Below are 20,802 nucleotides of genomic sequence, written 5' to 3'. Positions count from 1 at the left end.
ATAGATAGATAGGTTCTGAAAAACAAATACATTCTACATGTTAATAAATCTATGATATTCAGCCATGAGCAGTCAATTTTTTTTGATTATTTTCTTTGATTAATATTTATGGCATAAACTGTTTTATTGGACTGCCATCTCTTAAAGAGATCATCCATGGATGATATGTCTGAACTGCTTCAAATTTATATGCGTCTGACTGTTTACATGAATACTCACATAAAAAAAGTGAAGTGAATGCAGCCGCATCATACACACAGAAAACCTCTGAGTTACAGAATATTGATCAAATTAATTCACAGCTTTTGAGAATCAATATCAAATCGACCACTTTGTAAAGCTCAGCTGATGGAACAATACATTTGTTTTGCTCTTTTCCAAAATAATTTTTCATCAGATTTTATGTTATATTTGTGTCTGTGACAGACGGTGATTGTTGGTGGTCTTGCGAGCGTGTGTGTGTGTGTATGTTCAGGAGGTGTGACTGTGCGTAATTAGCGTCTGTTGTGAGTTAGCGAAGGAAAGGCCTCTCATGCCTCCTGGCGTGCCTGTCTTATAAAATCCTGTTTTATTTACTCTGATTTAGTCATTGAGATTGCCATAGTTACTAACCGCAGTCTGAGAGCCGAGTAGAGTTTATTAACATCTTGACAATCAATGAGGAGGAAAAATGAGTCCTGGCCGAAAGTCATTTTTTGGTATAATGAGGTAGAACTGTGAAAATGTTTTCTCTTACTTTCTCCTACCGACAATTCATCTTCTCACCATCTGCAGCTCTCGTTTTAATGAAGGCTAATAGAATGTTTGATATGAAAGAAGCCTTGTTAATATTTATTTACTTTCTTAAAAATGTAATTATTAACATAGTGTTTATTCAGTGACTGTATATACACTCACCGGCCACTTTATTAGGTACACCTTACTAGTCCTTTTGCCTTTAAAACTAAGTCTTTCGTGGCATAGATTCAACAAGGTACTGGAAATATTCCTCAGAGATTTTGGTCCATATTGACATGATAGCATAATGCTGTTTCTGCAGGTTAGTCGGCTGCACATCCATGATGCGAATCTCCCATTCCACCACATCCTAAAGGTGCTTTATTGAATTTGGTGACTGTTGAGGCCATTTGAGTACAGTGAACTCATTGTCATGTTCAAGAAGCTTGAGATGTTCTTCTTCATACCTCGGTTGTAACGATTGGTTATTTGAGTTACTGTTGCCTTTATATCAGCTCAAACCGGTTTGGCCATTCTCCTCTGACCTCTGGCATCAACAAGGCACCAGTGCTGCCACTGGATATTTTCTCTTTTTTGGACCATTCTCTGTAAACCTTAGAGATGGTTGTGCGTGAAAGTCCCAGTAGATCAGTAATTTCTGAAATACTCAGACCAATACGTCTGGCACCAACAACCATGCCACGTTCAAAGTCACTTAAATCACCCTTCTTCCCCATTCTGATGCTCGGTTTGAACTGCAGCAGATCATCTTGACCATGTCTACATGCCGAGTTGCTGCCATGTGATTGGCTGATTAGAAATTTGCGTTAACGAGCAGTTGAATAGGTGTACCTAATAAAGTGGCCGGTGAGTGTTTTATGTAATGATATAAAATGTTAATGTATACATTACTATGCATTATATTGAATTAATATTAGAATAAAAACTATGATCACATTAGCTAATAAGAAAGGATGATCATTATATAAATGTATAAATCAAAATTTAAAAATAATATAATATTTATAATAATTATATATTTAATAATATATAAAAATTAATAAAATAAATAAATATACATTTAGTAGAACTGTTTTTACTATTAAAATAACATAGTATTGTATGATTTTATATTGGATCATACAAACATAAACACATTTTTCTCAGACTCCTGTGTGTAGGTTCAGTAATAGCAATTTGATGGCAAAGAGTATTTTTTTTGCATGGCCTTTAAACTGAAATAACTGAACATAAACACAGGAGTCTAAAAAAATTGTCATTTTAGATGAAAATGTCTATATAATTCCAATATATATATACAGTATATTATAATATAAAATTTGATAAATGTTATAAACAATGCTATACTTAACAAACTTAACTCTTAAGTCCTAACTCTTCTTAAGTCTTAACTTAACTAAAGTCTTAACACTTTCTCTGTCCCATCCATCAGGCCCGTGGTCTTGACCTGTCCCGTGTGAGGACGTGTGTGGTTGTGGCTGAAGAGCGTCCGCGGATCGCCCTCACCCAGTCCTTCTCCAAACTCTTCAAAGACCTCGGCCTTCACCCGCGAGCCGTCAGCACGTCCTTCGGCTGCAGAGTCAACCTGGCCATCTGCCTGCAGGTTAGTTACGTTTACCAGCGCATAATCTGCCACTGACCACAAAACACCACGCAGAGCTTGCTAATCCCAATCCCAGCGTTGTTTTGGCAAGCCTAGATTAGCGTTCAGAGTTCACTGAGAGGATTTCGCTGTGCCTTTCATTTGTAGAGGTCAAATCAGGTCAGCGCTAAATATAGTAAATAAGTAAATATATAGGTGGAGCACGCAATGTCAAAGATAGTATCATTCAGGTGATATCCGGCTTTCCAAAGCTGCTGTCGATTATTGTTTAGGACATAACACTGGTATATGCGGCTCTCCCGAATACTTGATTCTGATTGATTAGTTTAGAATTCTGTGATCCAAAAAAATAGTGCATGAATAATGAATGAATAATGATTCCAAAATATTCCTGATAAATATTTACTACTGTTCAGGAATGTTGAGTCTGTAGGATTAATAATTAATAAGAAATTTAAAAAGAAATTTATAATGAAGACTTATTTACTAAAGATTTTTATTCTAAATAAATCTTTTAAAATTTGTGTTCATTAAATATCTTTAAATAAATATAAAAATATTTCAAAATATATACTTTAAAAAAACATTTTTCATAATATCGATGCTGTTTTTATCGAATTTTTAATTCTGATTGGTTAGTTTAGAATTCTGGGATAAAAAAACGACTGCAAACGTGAATAATGAATGAATAATGATTAAAAAATATTCCTGATAAATATTTAGTACTGTATTAAATATTTACTTATTTTACTAAAAATTAATAAGACATTTTAATAGAAATTTATAATGAAAACTTATTTATTAAAGATTTTTGTTCTAAATATATATTTTATATATCTTTAAATACAAAAATATCTCAAAGTTCCCAGAGAAAAATTAAGCAACACAACTGTTTTCAGCACTGATAGTAAAAATATTAGGCAAATTGTTATATTAATAGCATTTTTGGTGGATTATCTGACACTGAAGTCTAGAGTGATGATCCTAAAAATCCAGCTTTTAATAAATAAATAAATAAATAAATAAATAAATAAATAAATAAATAAATAAATAAATAAATAAATATTATATTTAAAAAACATTTGAAATAATATTAATGCTGTTTTAATAGATGCAGCTCTCTAGAATACTTGATTCTAATTGGTTAGTTTAGAATTCTGTAACCAAAAAAGACTGCAAATGTAAAAAATTAATAAATAATGATTCAAATATCTCACTGTTCCCAGAGAAATATTAAGCAACACAACTGTTTTCAGCACTGATAATGAAAATATTAGGCAAATTGTTATTATTAGGATTATCTGACACTTAACACTAGAGTAATGATGCTAAAAATCTAGCTTTTAATAAATATATGTATTTAAAAACATATTTTTCATAATATCAATGCTGTTTTATTGATTAAATAAATGTATCCTTGGTGAGAAACTGAACAATAATCTATAAAATATAATCAAATAAATTACAGTCAGCTTTTCATGTCTATATATTTATTTATCATCTGGTCAGTACCTGCCTGTGCATTTAAATGAGATAAAATGCAGTGTCAGTGTCACATAATAAACCTTGTTATGAGACAAAAGGCTCATTTGAACTATATAAAAACAGTTTGTACATTCAGAGTAATAAGGATTTCCACCCACCTGCTTTCATGAAAGATTTTGGAGATTTTTTGTTACCAAGCAAAATCATCTCAGCAGCACTTGATTAAACAGCAGATGTTTCTATGGTTACATACTAGAGATATTTTACATTAGGAGCCTAATGACCATTAAATCATAAGATTCTCTGAACAGCCTCACGGTTTCTTCTTCATCTGGATGTGCAGAAATGAGTCTTTGAGAAGCTTGGTGTTATAGATTAATAAATATGAAATATTGTCTTTAGTAATGAAAAAATTAAGAGACTTACTGCTTAGAAATTCTCTTTTTCTCTAGATTTACAGGATTTCCTAAGTATGGCTTAAAGTAAAATGATATTATTTGTATTATTCTATAAAGGTCTGATAAAAAAAAAATGATATATTTTTATTTGCTATATAAAATAAATAAATATAAATATATAATAAAACATTATTGGGAACATTTGTGAAAATAACAGTCAGAACAATAGTTGTTTTTTTTTAAATTGAAAACCAGGCCTATTTTTCCAGATATTAATTTCTTAAATAGCCCCTATTATGCATTTTAAAAGGTCATATTTTGGTTTAGGGGGTCTCCAACAACACGCTAATATGCATGCAAGGTCAAAAAAAATTGTCTTATAATAAGCATTTATTTTTTACCTAATTATCCCAAGCCCCTCCTTTGCGTAAGGCTAATCTGCTGTGATTGGTCCGATGACTCAGTCTGTTGTGATTGGTCAACTTGGTTCAGCGCGAGACAGAGAGTAACACCCAGCACACTTATGAAGTACTCAGAGTGCAGAGTATATGTGTGAGCCGAATGCAGGAATTCAATAAAGCAATGCAGTTAAAGTTAAACACCACCATATTAATCAACACTTAACCCTAACCCCAATAACGACACACATTCAGTATAAATCCACACAGTGGCAAAGTTAAACTATTTTGAAAATTGATCACACAAGTGTGAGGAACTGCTGATGGTGGCCATAGCCAAGGCAAATGACAGAGGATCACAAGATAAGAAACACATTTAAATCAGTAAAGGTGTTTTCAGCGTGGTTTTTGACTCATGTGAATAGCATATATGTGAATAGAGAGATACAGTACAAGCACTGATCTATAATAGAAGTGATTACAAGCCACGCCGACCGATTACAAGTTACAACACGCAATTAAATACATATTTTGCAAACTACAGAAAATGAGGCAACAATTTTAATTACACTTAAATGGTATGATGCGGAGGAAGAAGAAACTGGTCCATATAAACTGTAACAGTTACTGACAAAGTCCCTGTCAAAGTCTGACAGAGTCCCATACATAATAGTCTGTGCTGCTCTTTGCTTTAATAGCAAACAAGTCCCATGTTGCAGCGTAGGTTAATGTATCAAAAATCAGAAAAATGACAGGAACAAATACAGCACTAGGTTGTCAATACTGAGGTATTGTTGTGAAAATGAACTTTAACACTTTATTCCCCACAGCCAAATCTCCATCTGTCAGTGATCATGATCATGTAATGATCAGTCCTGTGATCCACCGCGCTACGCTAGAGTCTGAAGAGAAAGGCACGTTCACGTTTTACCGGATCTGGTACTACATATTTGGTGATGTACCGATTCAACGTTGATGCATTCAAGCAAAAGATCCAAACCCAACTCGATTCATTTATTCGACTCTGAGTCGACTATTTCGCTAAAGAATCAATAGTTTTAAACATGGCGCACTTCCAGATTTAAACCTCAGCTGGATGTTTTCATTCACTTAGAGCTGTGTTCCCGCATGGAAGCTCATTTTCAAAAACCCATAATAGGGGCTCTTTAACACTTATGAATTTAAAACATTGCTATTGTTTTACAAAAAAATATATATTTATATAAACGTGTCTGAAAATGTAAGGAATTTCCAATTTTATGCAAAATAATGCTTGTAACAGCACCATATTTATTTAACATTGAGAAAATAAGGCCATCAGTAGTTTACAGAATAAGGCAAAAACGACATTTTACTCAAACACGTGACTATAAATGATAACACAAAACTCTTAATTTTCCAGAACTGTTTGTTATATTATTACATAAATATCTTCAAATCTTCCCTTATTATAATTTTGTCACTCTGCATGTTGTTTTTTGGCCCCTCACGCATCTCATTTCCTCCTTTAGTATTGTTTCATATTTATTCTTTTCTTGGTCACCTTCACTGTATTCCTCTCTTTTCACTCTCTCCTTCACTCATCTGTCATCTGGCTGTTGAAGCCACACAGGCTCGGGAAGCTTGCGGATCAGGTATGGAAGTCCAGAGGTTTAATTGGGGTTCAGCTTTAGCTTCTTGACCCCTCGGCTGCTGCTGCTGCTGGGCTCTTGATTCTTGCGGTGTGTGGCTTTTGCTAATGTAGTGGAAGCGACCGGCCGGATTCATCTGAATCAGTGTGACTAATTTATCAGACTAATGGCTGACCTGAAGGGCTGAAGGAAAGACACCCTCGGTTTGATCTCACCTCAGAGCTAGAGTTGGCAAAGGTTATTTTGACCTAGGTGGTTCTCTATGGAGTCAATCCAGGGCCTTATATACTTGCAATATAAAATACCGTTTTCATTATCATTTTACTTCAGCTTAGCCTCTTATTTATCATGGGGCGCCACAGCTGAATGAACCGCCAACTATTCTGGCATATGTTTTTATGCCCTTCTAGCCACAACCCAGGAAACACCCATACACTCTCCGATCACGCACACACACACACACACACACACATACACTACAGCTAATTTTGTTTACCCAATTCTCTTATTCTCCTTGGACTATGGGGGAAACCGGAGCACCCGGAGGAAACCCATACCAACTGAATACACACAGAAATGCCAACTGGCCCAGTTGGGACTCGAACCAGTGAAGGCGAAAGTGCTAACCACTGAGCCACCGTGCCGCCCAAAATATTGTTTTTGCAAACAAAAAATAAAGTATTAAGCAAAAAATGATGGTATATTATAGTAATTTTTTCATGTGGGCTATACGACATGATTTTGGTGCAGAGCTGATGCTGTTACACACATGCTAATCATAACATTGGGCAATGAACCTTCTCTTGAAAATGAGAAAATCCTTACCATACGATTCAGGTATTACACTTAAATTCCATTAGATTTATGACAGCGATTCTAGACTGATTTCCTCTGTGATTCCATGTCTCTAGCTGATGACGTCACTTTATTGGAGGCAGGTCTGGCATATCAAACACACCCCAGTTCACTTGACTCCACCCCCTCATCAAATCAGGGCCAGAAAGTGAAACACGCAGAAATGTGCAAAGTGAAAGCAGCATTGCAAACTCACGGTTACCTGAAAAGCTTGATGGGGTTTTGTAATGGCAGAAAAAATATTTTGCATATATATTTTGCACTGCTAGCCTGCACAGTGACGCAGTTGGTAGCACGTTCGCATTAGAGCTAGAAGGTCGCTGGTTCGAATCTCGGTTGGGCCAGTTGGCATTTCTGTGTGGAGTTTGCATGTTCTCCCTGTGTTTCCTCCAGGTGTTCTGGTTTTCCCCACAAGTATAAAGACATGTGGTATAAGGGAATTGGATGGGCTAGGTTGTGTGTGAATGAGAGTATGTGGATGTTTCCCAGTGATGGGCTGCAGCTGGAAGGGCATCTGCTGTGTAGAACATATGCTGGATAGGTTGGCGGTTCATTCCGCTGTGGCGATCCCTGATTGATAAATGGACTAAGCCGAAAAGAAAATGAATTAATTAATTTTGCACTGCTTGATTTTTATTTGCAATTATTATTTTGTTTTGCAAAATTCCTTTTTATTTCTCAAAAATTAATTTTCCTTTTGAAATTTTTTTTTGACAATTTTTGCTCAAAACTTTATTTTATGTTGCAAGTATGTAAGGCCCTGGATTCACTCTATAGTTCTCAGGTTATATAAACAAAATGGCACCAGCAAGAGTCTCAAATGCTCAGGGGTGCCAAAGGTTTCTGTTTACAATATTTTGCAGTGTTGAATATTATAGCCAATCGCAGACACCTTGTGAATGCAGTAGCCAATCAGAATCTTTCTGACTAACTCAAACATGAGCATGAACTAGAAACAATTATATCCAAAAAACTGTAAAAGCAATGGAAAAATACATTTGCTGTGTAGTAAATACAGCTTTTTACAGATTTTACATGATCTATGATAGTATACAGAAAATTTCAGAGAGTTGCAACAAATAACAGGGTATTTTAAAAAGTTTATTACAAACATTGAAAGTCTTGGAAGTGTTTATTTTTTTCCTAGTCATTTAATATCAGGGATTTTTGTTTGTCATTTGCGGATATAACTGAGGACGCGGGTGGTGAGGGAGGTGTCACGGACACTTTCCTTCACTTTCCTCATCATAATGACCAGACTCAACTAACACATATAAAACAAAAGAATGCAAGATCTACATTATAGAGACATAATATAGTTTTCCACTGAAATATAGAAAGTACACTTTCAACAGTGTACACTTACTGGCCACTTTAAGAGGTACGCCTGTCCAACTGCTTGTTAATTCAAATTTCTAATCAGCCAATCACATGGCAGCAACTCAATGCATTTAGACATGTAGACATGGACAAGATAATCTTCTGCAGTTCAAACTGAGTATCAGAATGGGGAAGAAAGGTGATTTAAGTGACTTTGAACGAGGCATAGTTGTTTTTGTTTTTTGCTTTTCTGAGTATTTCAGAAATTACTGATCTACTGGGATTTTCACGCACAACCATCTTTAGGGTATACAGAGACTTGTCTGAAAAAGAGAAAATATCCAGTGAGCAGCAGTTCTGTGCGTGCAAATGCCTTGTTGATGTCAGAGGTCAGAGAACAATGGCCAGACTGGTTCCAGCTGATAGAAAGGCTACAGTAACTCTAACCACTCATGTCCAACCTTGTGGCGGATGGGCTACAACAGCAGAAGACCACACCAGGTGCCACTCCTGTCAGCTAAGATTAGGAAACCAAGCCTACAATTCGCACAGGCTCACCAAAAATGGACAACAGAAGATTGAAAAAATGTTGCCTGGCCTGTTAAGTCTCGATTTCTGCTGCAGCAGAAATTCGGATGGTAGGGTCAGAATTTGCCGTCAACAACATGAAAGCATGGATCCATCCTGCTTTGTATCAAAGGTTCAAGCTGCTGATGGTGTGGGGATATCTTCTTGGCACACTTTGGGCCCATTAGTTCCAATTGAGCATCGAGTCAACACCACAGCCTACCAAAGTATTGTTGCTGACCATGTCCATCCCTTTATGACCACAGTGTATCCATCTTCTGAAAGCTACTTCCAGCAGTATAACACGCCATGTCATAAAGTGCGAATCATCTCAGACTGATTTCTTGAACATGACAATGAGTTCACTGTACTCGAATGGCCTCCACAGTCACCAGAACTCAATCCAATCGACCACTTTTGGGATGTGGTAGAACAGGAGATTCACACCATGGTTGTACAGCTGACAAATCTGCAGCAACTGCGTGATGCTATCATGTCAATATGGACCAAAATCTCTGAGGAATGTTTCCAGTATCTTGTTGAATCCACGCCATGATGGATTAAGGCAGTTCTGAAGGCAAAATAGGGTCTAATCAGTTACTAATAAGGTGTGCTTAATAAAGTGGCCGATGAGTGTATAGTATGCAATGTAAATTGTATAATATGTAAGATATGAATGTGACGGGCCACAGAAATGTTTTCATACAGGTATGTACTCTATAAATCATTTATAATAAGCATTATACAACCAATAATCAACAATAATAATGTAATAATATTGTCATAATCTGTTAAAAATCAAAGGCATAACTTGCATACAATTTGTTGTTACTGGTAACAGTTATTCTGATTGATTTAATTATTTAATATAATAGTCAACATTCAAGGTAAATTACTCGTCTAATGAGGGTAAAAAATATCTCTGGAATTGAATCAAATATTACCTCTATACGAAAAGTACATTTTGAGCCTGGTACCGCCTACTGCACTGGCAACACTACTCTTATAGGTGAGATCAGCCATCCTGAACTTCACTGGGTCAAGAAGAGATGTGTGCTTGTGTGCAGCTGCAGTCATTAGTAGTGTTCCTGTAGTGCAGAGCTCTAGAATCACAGCCATTAGCAGGAATGGTGCTTCCCCTCCCTCAACCGCCACATTGTTTTAACGTGACATCACAAACACAAGGGCCTTTGTTCGGAACATGAAATATCACAGACTCCAGCGCGGCGTGAGTCAGTGATCTGAAATGCGTCGCCTGTTCTTCAGACGTAGAGAGACCTCTGCTGGCCTGGTTATGTCATGGGCTAAATCATGCACTTGCTGATATTTATTTCCCCGGTCAGATGGAGTTGGGGCGTCTGAGCGCATCATAATGAACAGTCATGGAAAATAATTGCATTCATTTTATCGGAAAGATGAGTGTTCGTTTGTTGCTCGCACTCAGAGGCAGCAGTTGTTCGTCTTCAGTCTGTTCATTTCTCAGTTGTATTGTTTAATGAAGGTCATTTCACATGAGTCACGAAAATGGGCCGCAGATGCATCAAACTCTTAAAAAGTCAATGATGAGGAGATTTGTGTAACGCACTAACAACACAGAAAAAGAACATGATTTATTGGACATTAAATAATGCAGCAAACATCATATACTGTGATTTATTCAAATACTGTGCATTATACGTTTATAATTAGAGACAATATTAACATCCAAACCGATTATTCAAGATTATATCAAAATCATTCTAAAATAGTATTTGATTTAATTTGTCTTAATAAAATAAACTGAAATAAATCAAATAAATCCTTTTGAAAGTGAATTTAGGCATCACTATAATTTGACACACAATATGATACACTGAACTGAATGTCGCAATAAATGTACATTAGAGATGATGGCAAATGATTGCCAAAAAAAACTTAATGCTTGTTTATGATCAAATCTTTGTTGATGTGATGATACTATTTTGTTTACTTTGATAAATAAAACATTGTACTGTAATATAATTTTATAAGTGGACTGTAAGTTCAAACAATTCATGTCATAAATAAAGGAAAATCTTATTTGATAATAAAGATTTAGAAAGCTTCCTACAATGCTCAAAAGAGATTCAAATTATTTCAACTATTTTTGAAATATGATTGGTCAACCTGATCTTACAAGGAAACAAAACTATTTCAAGTATTGTCATAAAGTGGCTAATTCATATGATTTCATTCATATTAAAATGTACAATTTTAAAAGGTGTCCCCAAACACCACCCCTAAACATAATCATCATTGTGGTTGAGCAAATCCACAACCATATTTAAATGTATTAATTACTTCATGAAAATTCGCATGAGTTTACAATCAAAACGTTTACATTTGGATTGCATTAGATTGGTTTAGGATATTTTCCATATTGCCCATTTCAATGTGGTCATGCCATTTTCCCATGAACATTTCCTGCTTGTTATCAAACTATTTCATAACTTTCATAACAAGAGGCAATTCAATCATAACTTAATGTTAAAACAGCTATCATAACATTATCAATATGGGGCTCTTTTTGGATTCTCGGAAGTTCTAGAAATTAAAATTGTAAAACAGGAAATACGTTACCATTGTTTTTGTTTACGTCCCTTGTTTATATACAAGTGGTCTATTACAACATTAATAAATGCTAACTTTCAGTGCTTCTTTCGCTTTTTTCAAATTGTTCTGGACTACAAGAGAGGGGCATAACATGATGAGAGCGTAACTTGTAGTAGAGGCGTAACTTTTTCGAGTTCCCGTAAAGTTTTCGAGATCCCATTGATCCATTCAAGATGTTTTCAGCAAGATGTTGGAAATAATACTTCTGGAGAACATTCACAGCAAATGTTTTCATGCGTTTCCTCCAAATTTATCCACAACCTATTCATTTAATTATTATTAAATGTATTCATTTAGCAACTCCACTCGCTGACTTCTTTACACTTTTTGTAATGACAGTTAGCCTGCTTGCTCTCCCTGTTGTTGCAAATAACTGTACAATGGTGCAATAGTACAAAGCTGTGATGGTTGGGTTTAGGATTGTGGTAGGTGTACATTTTAATAACTGATGGTTGGGTTCAGGGTTAGGGTAGGTGTAGATGTTAATAACTGTAAAGGTTGGGTTTAGGGTTAGGGTAGGTGTAGATGTTAATAACTGTGATGGTTGGGTTTAGGGTTAGGGTAGGTTTAGATGTTAATAACTGTAATTGTTGGGTTTAGGGTTAGGGTAGGTATATACGTTAATAACCGTAATGGTTGGGTTTAGGGTTGTGGCAGGTATAGACATAAATAAATGTGATGGTTGGGTTTAGGGTTAGGGTAAGTGTAGATGTTAAAAACTAGGATGTTTGGGTTTAGGGTTGTGGTAGGTGTAGACGTTAATAACTGTGATGTTTGGGTTTAGGGTTGTGGTAGGTGTAGTGTAGACTTTAATAACTGTGATAGGTTTAGGGGTGGATCAGGTGAAATTTAATTACACACAATGTAAAGGGTAATTTGGTGAATACTATAAATTTTTTAGCAACAACAGCTCACACATGCATGTTAGAACATCCATTATAAATTAGACCTGACCCAGTACACAATCTTGATGCACTCTTGGTTAATATTGTGAATCTCTTGTGGACCTCGATAACGTCAAGCTACGCCTCTACTACAAGTTACGCCCCACTTCACGTTATGCCCCTTTCTTGCAGTGTGCAGACAGACCCTGTAACTTCTCACTGCTTCTTCTCGTGTTTTTGGATTCTGAGATTTAGTACTCATTTGAAGACGTGAACATCAAATAATGTGACTAAATAAAAAAGATTTATTTAAATACTGTTCTCAATACTGTTTGCTTCCTATACATGTACAATTAGAGACAATATTGACATAGTGTGTTTCAAACTCAATATTTTGATCAATTTCAAAATCTGTCAAAAATGGTATTTAATTAAATTTGCCTTAATAAAATAAACTGAAAGAAATAAAATAAATATGATTTTAAATGGACTTGTTGTCCACTTAACACTGTATAACATATAGTGCCAAATTTGTCCATTAATTACTCTATCTGCAGCACTTTTTATAGGTCAAAGCATTGAGTGGTGCACTGAAGGCTTTCTAAATCTGCTGTTAAACTCTCTCTCGTCCACCCAGTGGCTCAAGATCTGCAGTCCTGGAGCGCTTTCACTGCCAGCGAAAACATTCAGATCTTTGAAGAGTCTGTCAGCTTTCATCTGCCGTCGCCTTTTTCCTCTACTTCACAAACACCCACACATTTGTCATCCCGGCTTCATAAATGATTCCCGTTTTTCATTCCGCTTTCTCAAAAACGCCTCCGTTCACCACATCATTTATAACCGTGTGCCTTTCAGGGTGATGGTTTCAATTTTGGATCCTTTCTTCTGCTTGTTTTTGTTCCACAACCCCCTCATTTCACTATTTTCAGTCTGATCTCGAGGCTCTGCTACTAACTATTTTACAGCTGAAGTGAGTTGATAAAATTGACCAATTTTGCCCTTCCTCATAGCTAGTTTTCTGTACAGTAAAGACTAGTGTGTGTTTTTGTTTGAATAATGTCTTGATAATATATGTTTATAGGGGACATCAGGACCGGACCCGACTACTGTTTATGTGGACATGAGAGCCCTCAGACATGACAGGTGAGACTTTACACAGCATAGCTTCAGTGGCAAAGTACTGACAACTGAAAAAAAATTAAGTGAGCTATGATTAAATAATAATATGGAATAATAGGTATAATAATGATATAATTTGGAATATAATTGGAAATTACCATTATGTTTTTATTTTTAGCATTAGGAGGCCTTGTATGATGTGAAACTGCTTTTGCACTGTTAATGGAGCTAGCGTACATTGATAATGGATAATATCAAATGTTATCTTATCTAATTTGTGTTTTGGTTTGTGAGGACCAAAAATATATAATATTAATCTTTTTTTTTTCTTTGCCTGGTGTTTAGTTAATTGGATTTTTCCAAAAAAGTCTGCATGGCAACATGGTTATTAAAGTATAAAAGTTGAAGATATGATGAAGTATTGCTAAAAATATATTTTATTCTATTCTGTATTTTATTATATCCTACTTATATTGTAATTTGCAGTTTTGTATCTATAAAATATAAAATAAAATATTTAAATATGATTAAATATTTACTTAAGATTAGCCCTAAATCACAGCAAGAAGGTTGCTGGTTTGAGTCCCAGCTGGACCAGTTTCCCTGTTTGCGTGGGTTTCCTCCGGGTGCTCCGATTTCACCCACAAGTCCAAAAACATGTGGTATAGGTAAATTGGGTAGGCTAAATTGTTTGTAGTGTATGTGTGTGAATGAGTGTGTATGGATGTTTCCTAGTATTGGGTTGCATCTGGAAGGGCATCCACTGTGTAAAACATATGCTGGATAAGTTGGCGGTTTATTCCGCTATGGCTACCCCAGATTAATAAAGGGACTAAGCTGAAAAGAAAATAAATGCCCTAAAATTAGCCCTAAATTTAATTAAAGATTTGTTTATTATTGTTAAAAATCATTTGAATAAATGAACCACACATAATGTATAGTCTCTAAAATTTCCCATGGACTGTAGTTAAAATACATAATAATATATGAACAATATCACCAGAGTAGCAGTGTGGCTGTATATACAGGTGATGATATACAGCCATATCGCACTGCTACGAATGTGATGCTGACCAGCTATGTTTTTCTTTCCCTTATTTATTTATTTGTTTGTACTCCTGGGCAATTGGAAAACTAGTGTAATGGTGGCACGCCATCTTTACCAGACTCTGGCAAAATCCGCCTCTCACTCCACCCCAAAGCCCCAGCTGGCCCTCTTTGGCCCAAGGTATTCGGTGGGCCGAAAAAGGCCGGCCACTGGCCCTTAGGAAGCCCCGCTTTGGCCTGATCAGGCCCCTAAAGTGACAGTGGAAACGCAGCTGGCCCTAGCTCACTCGCTTTAGGCGCGATAGTGGAATAATCAAAATAATTAACCCTGAAAAAAACCAAAGCAACGCAAACACTACCAGATTACTATAGTACTATGGTATAAAGACAGCACTACAAAATACAAAAGAGAGACATCGAATGTCACTTACCTGATTTATAATGATTTGTTCAGCTGTAGTTTGAAACTTACATTGAGAAATCGCTGTTCTATATTTTTATTATATTTTTTGTATAAACTGTAACCTGTTATGTGCGTTTTATGGCAAAGAGTAAATATTTAAAATAATGACAATGGTTAAGTATTTTGGATCTTTCGATTTTTAACTGTGTCGTCAAACGATTACTGTTCGAAATGCGACTTTAGTATGAGTTTTTGGTATATAATCTGTTGCTGATATAGAATACATCTGTAGTGAATATCTTGTATGCATTGTTTTCTTCTGTGTTATTTTACTCTTCCTCACTTTAAAATATAATAATAATCATTTAAAAGTATTGAAGTCTGCTCTTGAAAATCCACTAGTGTTTATGAGCTGGTAGTTGAAAGTCAGTAGATCAACAACTTGTTTGTTTTTCCTCAGAGTCCGGCTGGTCGAGCGAGGATCTCCTCACAGTCTCCCTCTCATGGAGTCTGGAAAGGTACCTACAGGCAGTCCTCCTTACAACAAAATCACTGCAAATCCATCATCCATGTGTTTCTAATTGATTCAATTACTCAAAATTGTCCTCTACCAGATACTACCTGGAGTTCGAATCATCATCGCCAATCCTGAAACCAAGGGCCCACTGGGGGACTCTCATCTCGGAGAGGTAATTTCAGATCGCAGCATAAAGATCCACTTCTAATCATCAATGACAGTTTTGTTCACAGCATCACATTTCTGTCGCTAGATCTGGGTTCACTGCGCTCATAACGGCAGCGGTTACTTCACGGTGTATGGAGACGAGGCCCTGCAGTCTGATCACTTTAACTCGCGCTTGAGTTTTGGAGATACGCAGACGGTTTGGGCTCGTACAGGATACCTGGGCTTCCTCCGCAGGACTGAACTTACAGACGCAAGTGGAGGTGATCAAGAATATTCATATTTTCCACTGTGTAGTTCCTGGTACCTTAAGTTTTAAGTTCTAAGCCAGTAATATGGATCTAAATAAGATTCATCAATGTGAGTTTGTTTACAATTTATGATAATGTCATGGCAGCAGACATGGCAGAACTATAATAAAATGTCTAAAACCTTGCCCACTCTGGTTGTAGTTGAGATCAGTGTTTCTCAACCCTGTTCCTGAAGACACACCAACAGTACACATTTTCAACCTCTTCCTAAATAAACACATCTGATTCAACTCATCAGAAGACTCCACACCTGGAGGTTGAAATACCTAACCCTGAAATGAATGGGGCAGATAAGGGAAACATGCCAAATATGTACCGTTGGTATGCCTCCAGGAACAGGGTTGGGAAACACTGCTTTAGATGGTTATGGTAGGATCTGAACCATGAACTGGAGTTGTTTTGTGTTTCCAGAGCGGCATGATGCTCTGTATGTTGTTGGAGCTCTGGATGAGGCCATGGAGCTGAGAGGGATGAGGTATCACCCCATCGACATCGAGACCTCAGTTATTCGCACACACAAGAGCATCATGGAATGGTATGAACGTCTTACTTCCTGTCAAAGTAAAAATGATAATAATCATTTCAAGAGTTCACACTTAGCTGATGATTAATTATAAGCTTGTTTGGCATGCTGTCCCGGGAGAGAGCCCTGAGCTCATAAGATCCTCGAGCCCAGGGCTCCCTCCCGTTGCACGGTGAGAAGGGAGTTTGAGCTCAGGTAGATCTCGAGAACTCCCCCGCTGTAATAACCAATGAACAGCCAGTGATTGCTCTTGAGAGATAACCATTTACTAGGAGCATGTCTATAGTGCCGGTTTGGATTAGTCAATTAACTTATGTTGCATGTTTTTTGGACGGTGGGAGGAAACCGGGAAACCCGGGGGAAACCCACGTGAGCACGGGGAGAAAATGCAAACTCCGCACAGAAATGTCTGCTGGTTTGGTAAAGCCTAGAACCAGAGACATTCTTGCTGTGAGGCAACAGTGCTAAGCACTGGGCCACCGTGTCACCCATCTAGGAAGGAGGAGGAGTAGGGGTGGATGGGGGGATTCTTCAAAACGAAGATAGCGGTGGTACGTAACCCAGGGTATTTGTAGTAGCTTAGGAGTCATCTGATTGGTGCATTGAGAATTGGATAATGCGGATCCAGCCGCTAGCAATCATAAGCACGTGATCCTCTCGAAACTTGTTTATAACTAAACTTCACTGTGTGGTTTGGTGATGCACAGATTTCAGAATTTGGATTTATTCATCATTTAAGAACTAAATGTATACGCTTTATTCATCCATGCGTTTATTTTCCTTAGGCTTAGTCCTTATTTATCAGGGAACACCACAACAGAATGAACCACCAACTACTCTGGCATATGTTTTAAGCAGTAGATGCCCTTGCAGATGCAAACCATTACTGCAAAATATATTCTTTATATCGTTCATTCATTCATTTTCAGCCTTATCCCTTTATTAATCTGGGGTAGCCACAGCAGAATGAACCGCCAACTTATCCAGCATATGTTTTACGCAGCGGATACCCTTCCAGCTGCAACCCAACACTAGGAATCTTTATATTGTTGTCAAAATAAATTTACAGCGGTCCCTCACTTTAACGTAGTTCAACTTTCAGGGCCTTACCGTTTTGCGGATTTTTTTTTTTTACAGTGTTCTGCGTCCTGATTGGCTGTAGACCATAGTCAATCAATCTCCTTTGTGTCTCCTGTACAGTACAGAATGCGTTCAGCTTACCAAATTAACATAAATCTTCGATCGAAAGCAGAGTTCCAACAAGGATGCAAAAAGGGTTGTAACTGCCCGCAGCAGGACCATCGTAAAGAGGGTTGCACACTGGATGTGCTTCGCCACGCAGTTGTAAACATAAGTTTATATCAGGCTACGCACACCAGCAACGCGAGTCAGCAGCTGTCTACGATGCCCAGCTACGACTCAGGACACTTCATATTTTCAAATTTATCATCAGTGTATGTGAGTGTGTGGGTGTTTCCCAGTGATGGGTTACGGCTGCAAGGGCATCCGCTGCATAAAACATATGCTGGAAAAGTTGGCGGTTCATTCCACTGTGACGACCCCTAATTAATAAATAAAATGAATGAATGAATAATATTATACTTTTTTTTACACAAAAATTGTATCTTGACTCTGGATGACTTAAATTGGCCATAGTGTATGAGTGTGTGTGTGTGAATGTGAGAGTGTATGGGTGTTTCCCATTACTAGAAGGGCATCTGTTCAACATAAACCAAAGTAGTTGGCGGTTCATTCTGCCATTGTGACCCCTGATAAACTAACCAAAGGAAAATGAATGAATAAATGAATACATCTCGACGCTTTTTGTTGTAACAAGACCCAATGATAAGACATGTTCTGTGTGTTCCAGTGCGGTGTTTCCCTGGACCAATCTCCTGGTGGTGGTGGTGGAGCTGGAAGGTTCAGAACAAGAGGCTTTGGACCTTGTTCCTCTAGTGACCAATGCAGTCCTGGAAGAGCATTATCTGATTGTAGGTGTAGTGGTGGTGGTAGACATCGGCGTCATTCCCATTAACTCTCGTGGAGAGAAACAAAGGATGCACCTGCGGGACGGCTTTCTGGCCGACCAGCTGGACCCAATCTATGTGGCATATAACATGTAGCATGAGTGTACGCGTGTATGTTTGCGTGCGTGTGCTTTGCCGACTGCGCACGACCAGTCGGGCGACCTTCCGCGAACGGACACTTACTGGGAGAAACTTTACAACAAAAAGCCAAATGGAAACTCTCGATTGGCAAAAGGATTCAGTCTCCCGATGGGAAGAAGAATCGCCTTTGCTTCTGCTTGTGTGCGTCGCGCTTTGTTTTCACGTGAGGTGTTGCGACATCGTTTGTTTTTACTCTGCCCTACACGAGCGAAGGGTATTTTTAAATATCTGCATACCGTGGCAAAATGTGCATTTTAAGTTTCCAAGTTTGCCGACAATTTGGAGTTAACTTGTTGAAAGAATAAGCAGGCTAATATCAGACACTTCATTTAAAAAAAAAAAAAAAGGTACGACTTTGGTACGTACGTCGCAGCCGTCCTTCTGCAATTGTTTTTTCAACCTTTGTAAATGTCCTCGAATAGCAGGAAGCGAAAAACAAAACGAAAATACGTCCCCTGCTTTTTCGATTCCTCCATGTTTAATAACATTGTACAAAGCTGAAGGCGAACACAAAGTCAGTTGATATTGTGTAATTATGTACAGATAATAGTTCTTATTTATTTTGCTCTTTTTAGAATCGGTGAGCGAAGACATTTGGAAATGTTTTCCTCATTAAATAATATTGCTGATATTAAAACATTGTATCATCTTGAGTGAGTCGTATCACATCAAGTCTATGTAAAAATATAAATATACATACAAATATATATATAAAAAAGAAAAATATATATATATATAAAATAAGATCTACGAATCACCAATGAAACATTTCTAATGCAGTACTTCCCACTTGCATGGTGTCTGTTGTAGAGCGAATCAACTGACCAATCGAACGTTACCCGATACCAATAATACAAACTCTTAAGATGATGTCAAACGTGTGTAGCCGGAACTATAAAAAATAAAAAACGCCCTTATCAAGAGCAAACCCTAAAAATGTGCCTGGAATTGTGTTTACATTTGCTTTTCGACACCGTATTTTGATTTTTTTACTTGTTTTTTTAATCATTACGTGTGATTTTATCATTATTTATTGACACAGGCTCTTTACACAAGTGCGTTTTTTTTACCGCTCATATTGTCACGTATAACGCATCAATCTTTAGTATTTACGTTAATGTCTCGCAATTTACTCTTGAACCCCTATCATCTGACGTGGATTACGCTCTTGTTTTTAATCGGATTATGTGGGAAATACATGCTAAATAAACGCCGGCATATTGTTGGCACATGCAATATGGGCAAAGCATGAAAACATGACCGACTGGCTATAATAGCACAAACAAAAGCAAAGAGATAATAAAGAGAGCCGTGCCATCATTCTCCATTCTACCAGCTGCATTAGAAAGGACGTGTTTTACCGAACGCCTTTTCCATCAAATCCGTTAACGATGAAACTGAATATTGAGGATTTGATTCTTTTTCTTTGCTGCATCCTGCCTCAGCGATTGATGATTGGCGTCAGATGATAATCGTGGAGATCTACTGCAGATATCACACCCTTTGGCCATGCGGGGGTCTGATTTTTGTTTTATTTTTTAGAATCGGTGTCATAGACGTCAATACTGTGTATGGGAACTGAGTTTACACTTATTCCGAGAGTGATGATGCAATGTTCGCTTATTTTGACTTTTGTTTTTAAAGAAAAAATTCTAATAATATGAAGGAAAGAAGAAGTCTTAAGCTGTTCGGAAGCTTTAGTGTTGCCATTCCCATACAAGCGGCCATTTTAAAAAGGAAAAAAATGTGCACATAAACTTTCAACCTGTGAAGTTTTTCTCCCTTTTTTTTTTTTTTGGAAATCTGGACGTGAGAGAGTCTGCATGGTGTATGTAAATATTGTTGGTTAGCGAAAAAAAAAGACAAAAAAACAATTTATTTTGTATGGTGCAGGTGTGTTTGAAATTCTGTTTTGTACACATGATTAAAAGTATTAAATGACACTTTTATAGAAGCCTGCTTTGGCCTACGTTCACAAAATATGGTGCAATAAAGTGCTTTGATTGGTAAACTTGTCATTTTTAGAAAGCAAAAAGCGC

The 20,802-nt window shown here is 37.0% G+C and overlaps 1 protein-coding gene across 6 annotated transcripts in view; it reads left to right on the top strand.

The window, feature by feature from the left end:
• The window catches only part of dip2ca (disco-interacting protein 2 homolog Ca), a 235,944-nt gene extending 215,170 nt beyond the window's left edge, over positions 1-20,774 (top strand). For 4 of the 6 annotated variants that reach the window (XM_056450841.1, XM_056450840.1, XM_056450838.1 and 1 more), the window contains exons 32-38: positions 2,171-2,341; positions 13,592-13,653; positions 15,540-15,597; positions 15,694-15,768; positions 15,850-16,024; positions 16,484-16,607; positions 18,466-20,774. In XM_056450841.1, the coding sequence (XP_056306816.1) occupies positions 2,171-2,341; positions 13,592-13,653; positions 15,540-15,597; positions 15,694-15,768; positions 15,850-16,024; positions 16,484-16,607; positions 18,466-18,718 (918 nt within the window). In that variant the 3' untranslated portion in view covers positions 18,719-20,774. Of the gene's footprint in view, positions 1-2,170; positions 2,342-6,226; positions 6,257-13,591; positions 13,654-15,539; positions 15,598-15,693; positions 15,769-15,849; positions 16,025-16,483; positions 16,608-18,465 lie in introns of all 6 variants that reach the window. The other 2 variants (XM_056450839.1, XM_056450836.1) reach the window with 1 other exon arrangement.
• The last annotated feature ends 28 nt before the right edge of the window (positions 20,775-20,802 follow it).

The sequence above is a fragment of the Danio aesculapii genome, chromosome 24 (assembly GCF_903798145.1).
Source record: "Danio aesculapii chromosome 24, fDanAes4.1, whole genome shotgun sequence".
Classification (NCBI taxonomy): domain Eukaryota; kingdom Metazoa; phylum Chordata; class Actinopteri; order Cypriniformes; family Danionidae; genus Danio; species Danio aesculapii.
Note: the sequence above shows the minus strand (reverse complement) of the source record. Positions and strands in the feature narration are given on the sequence as shown.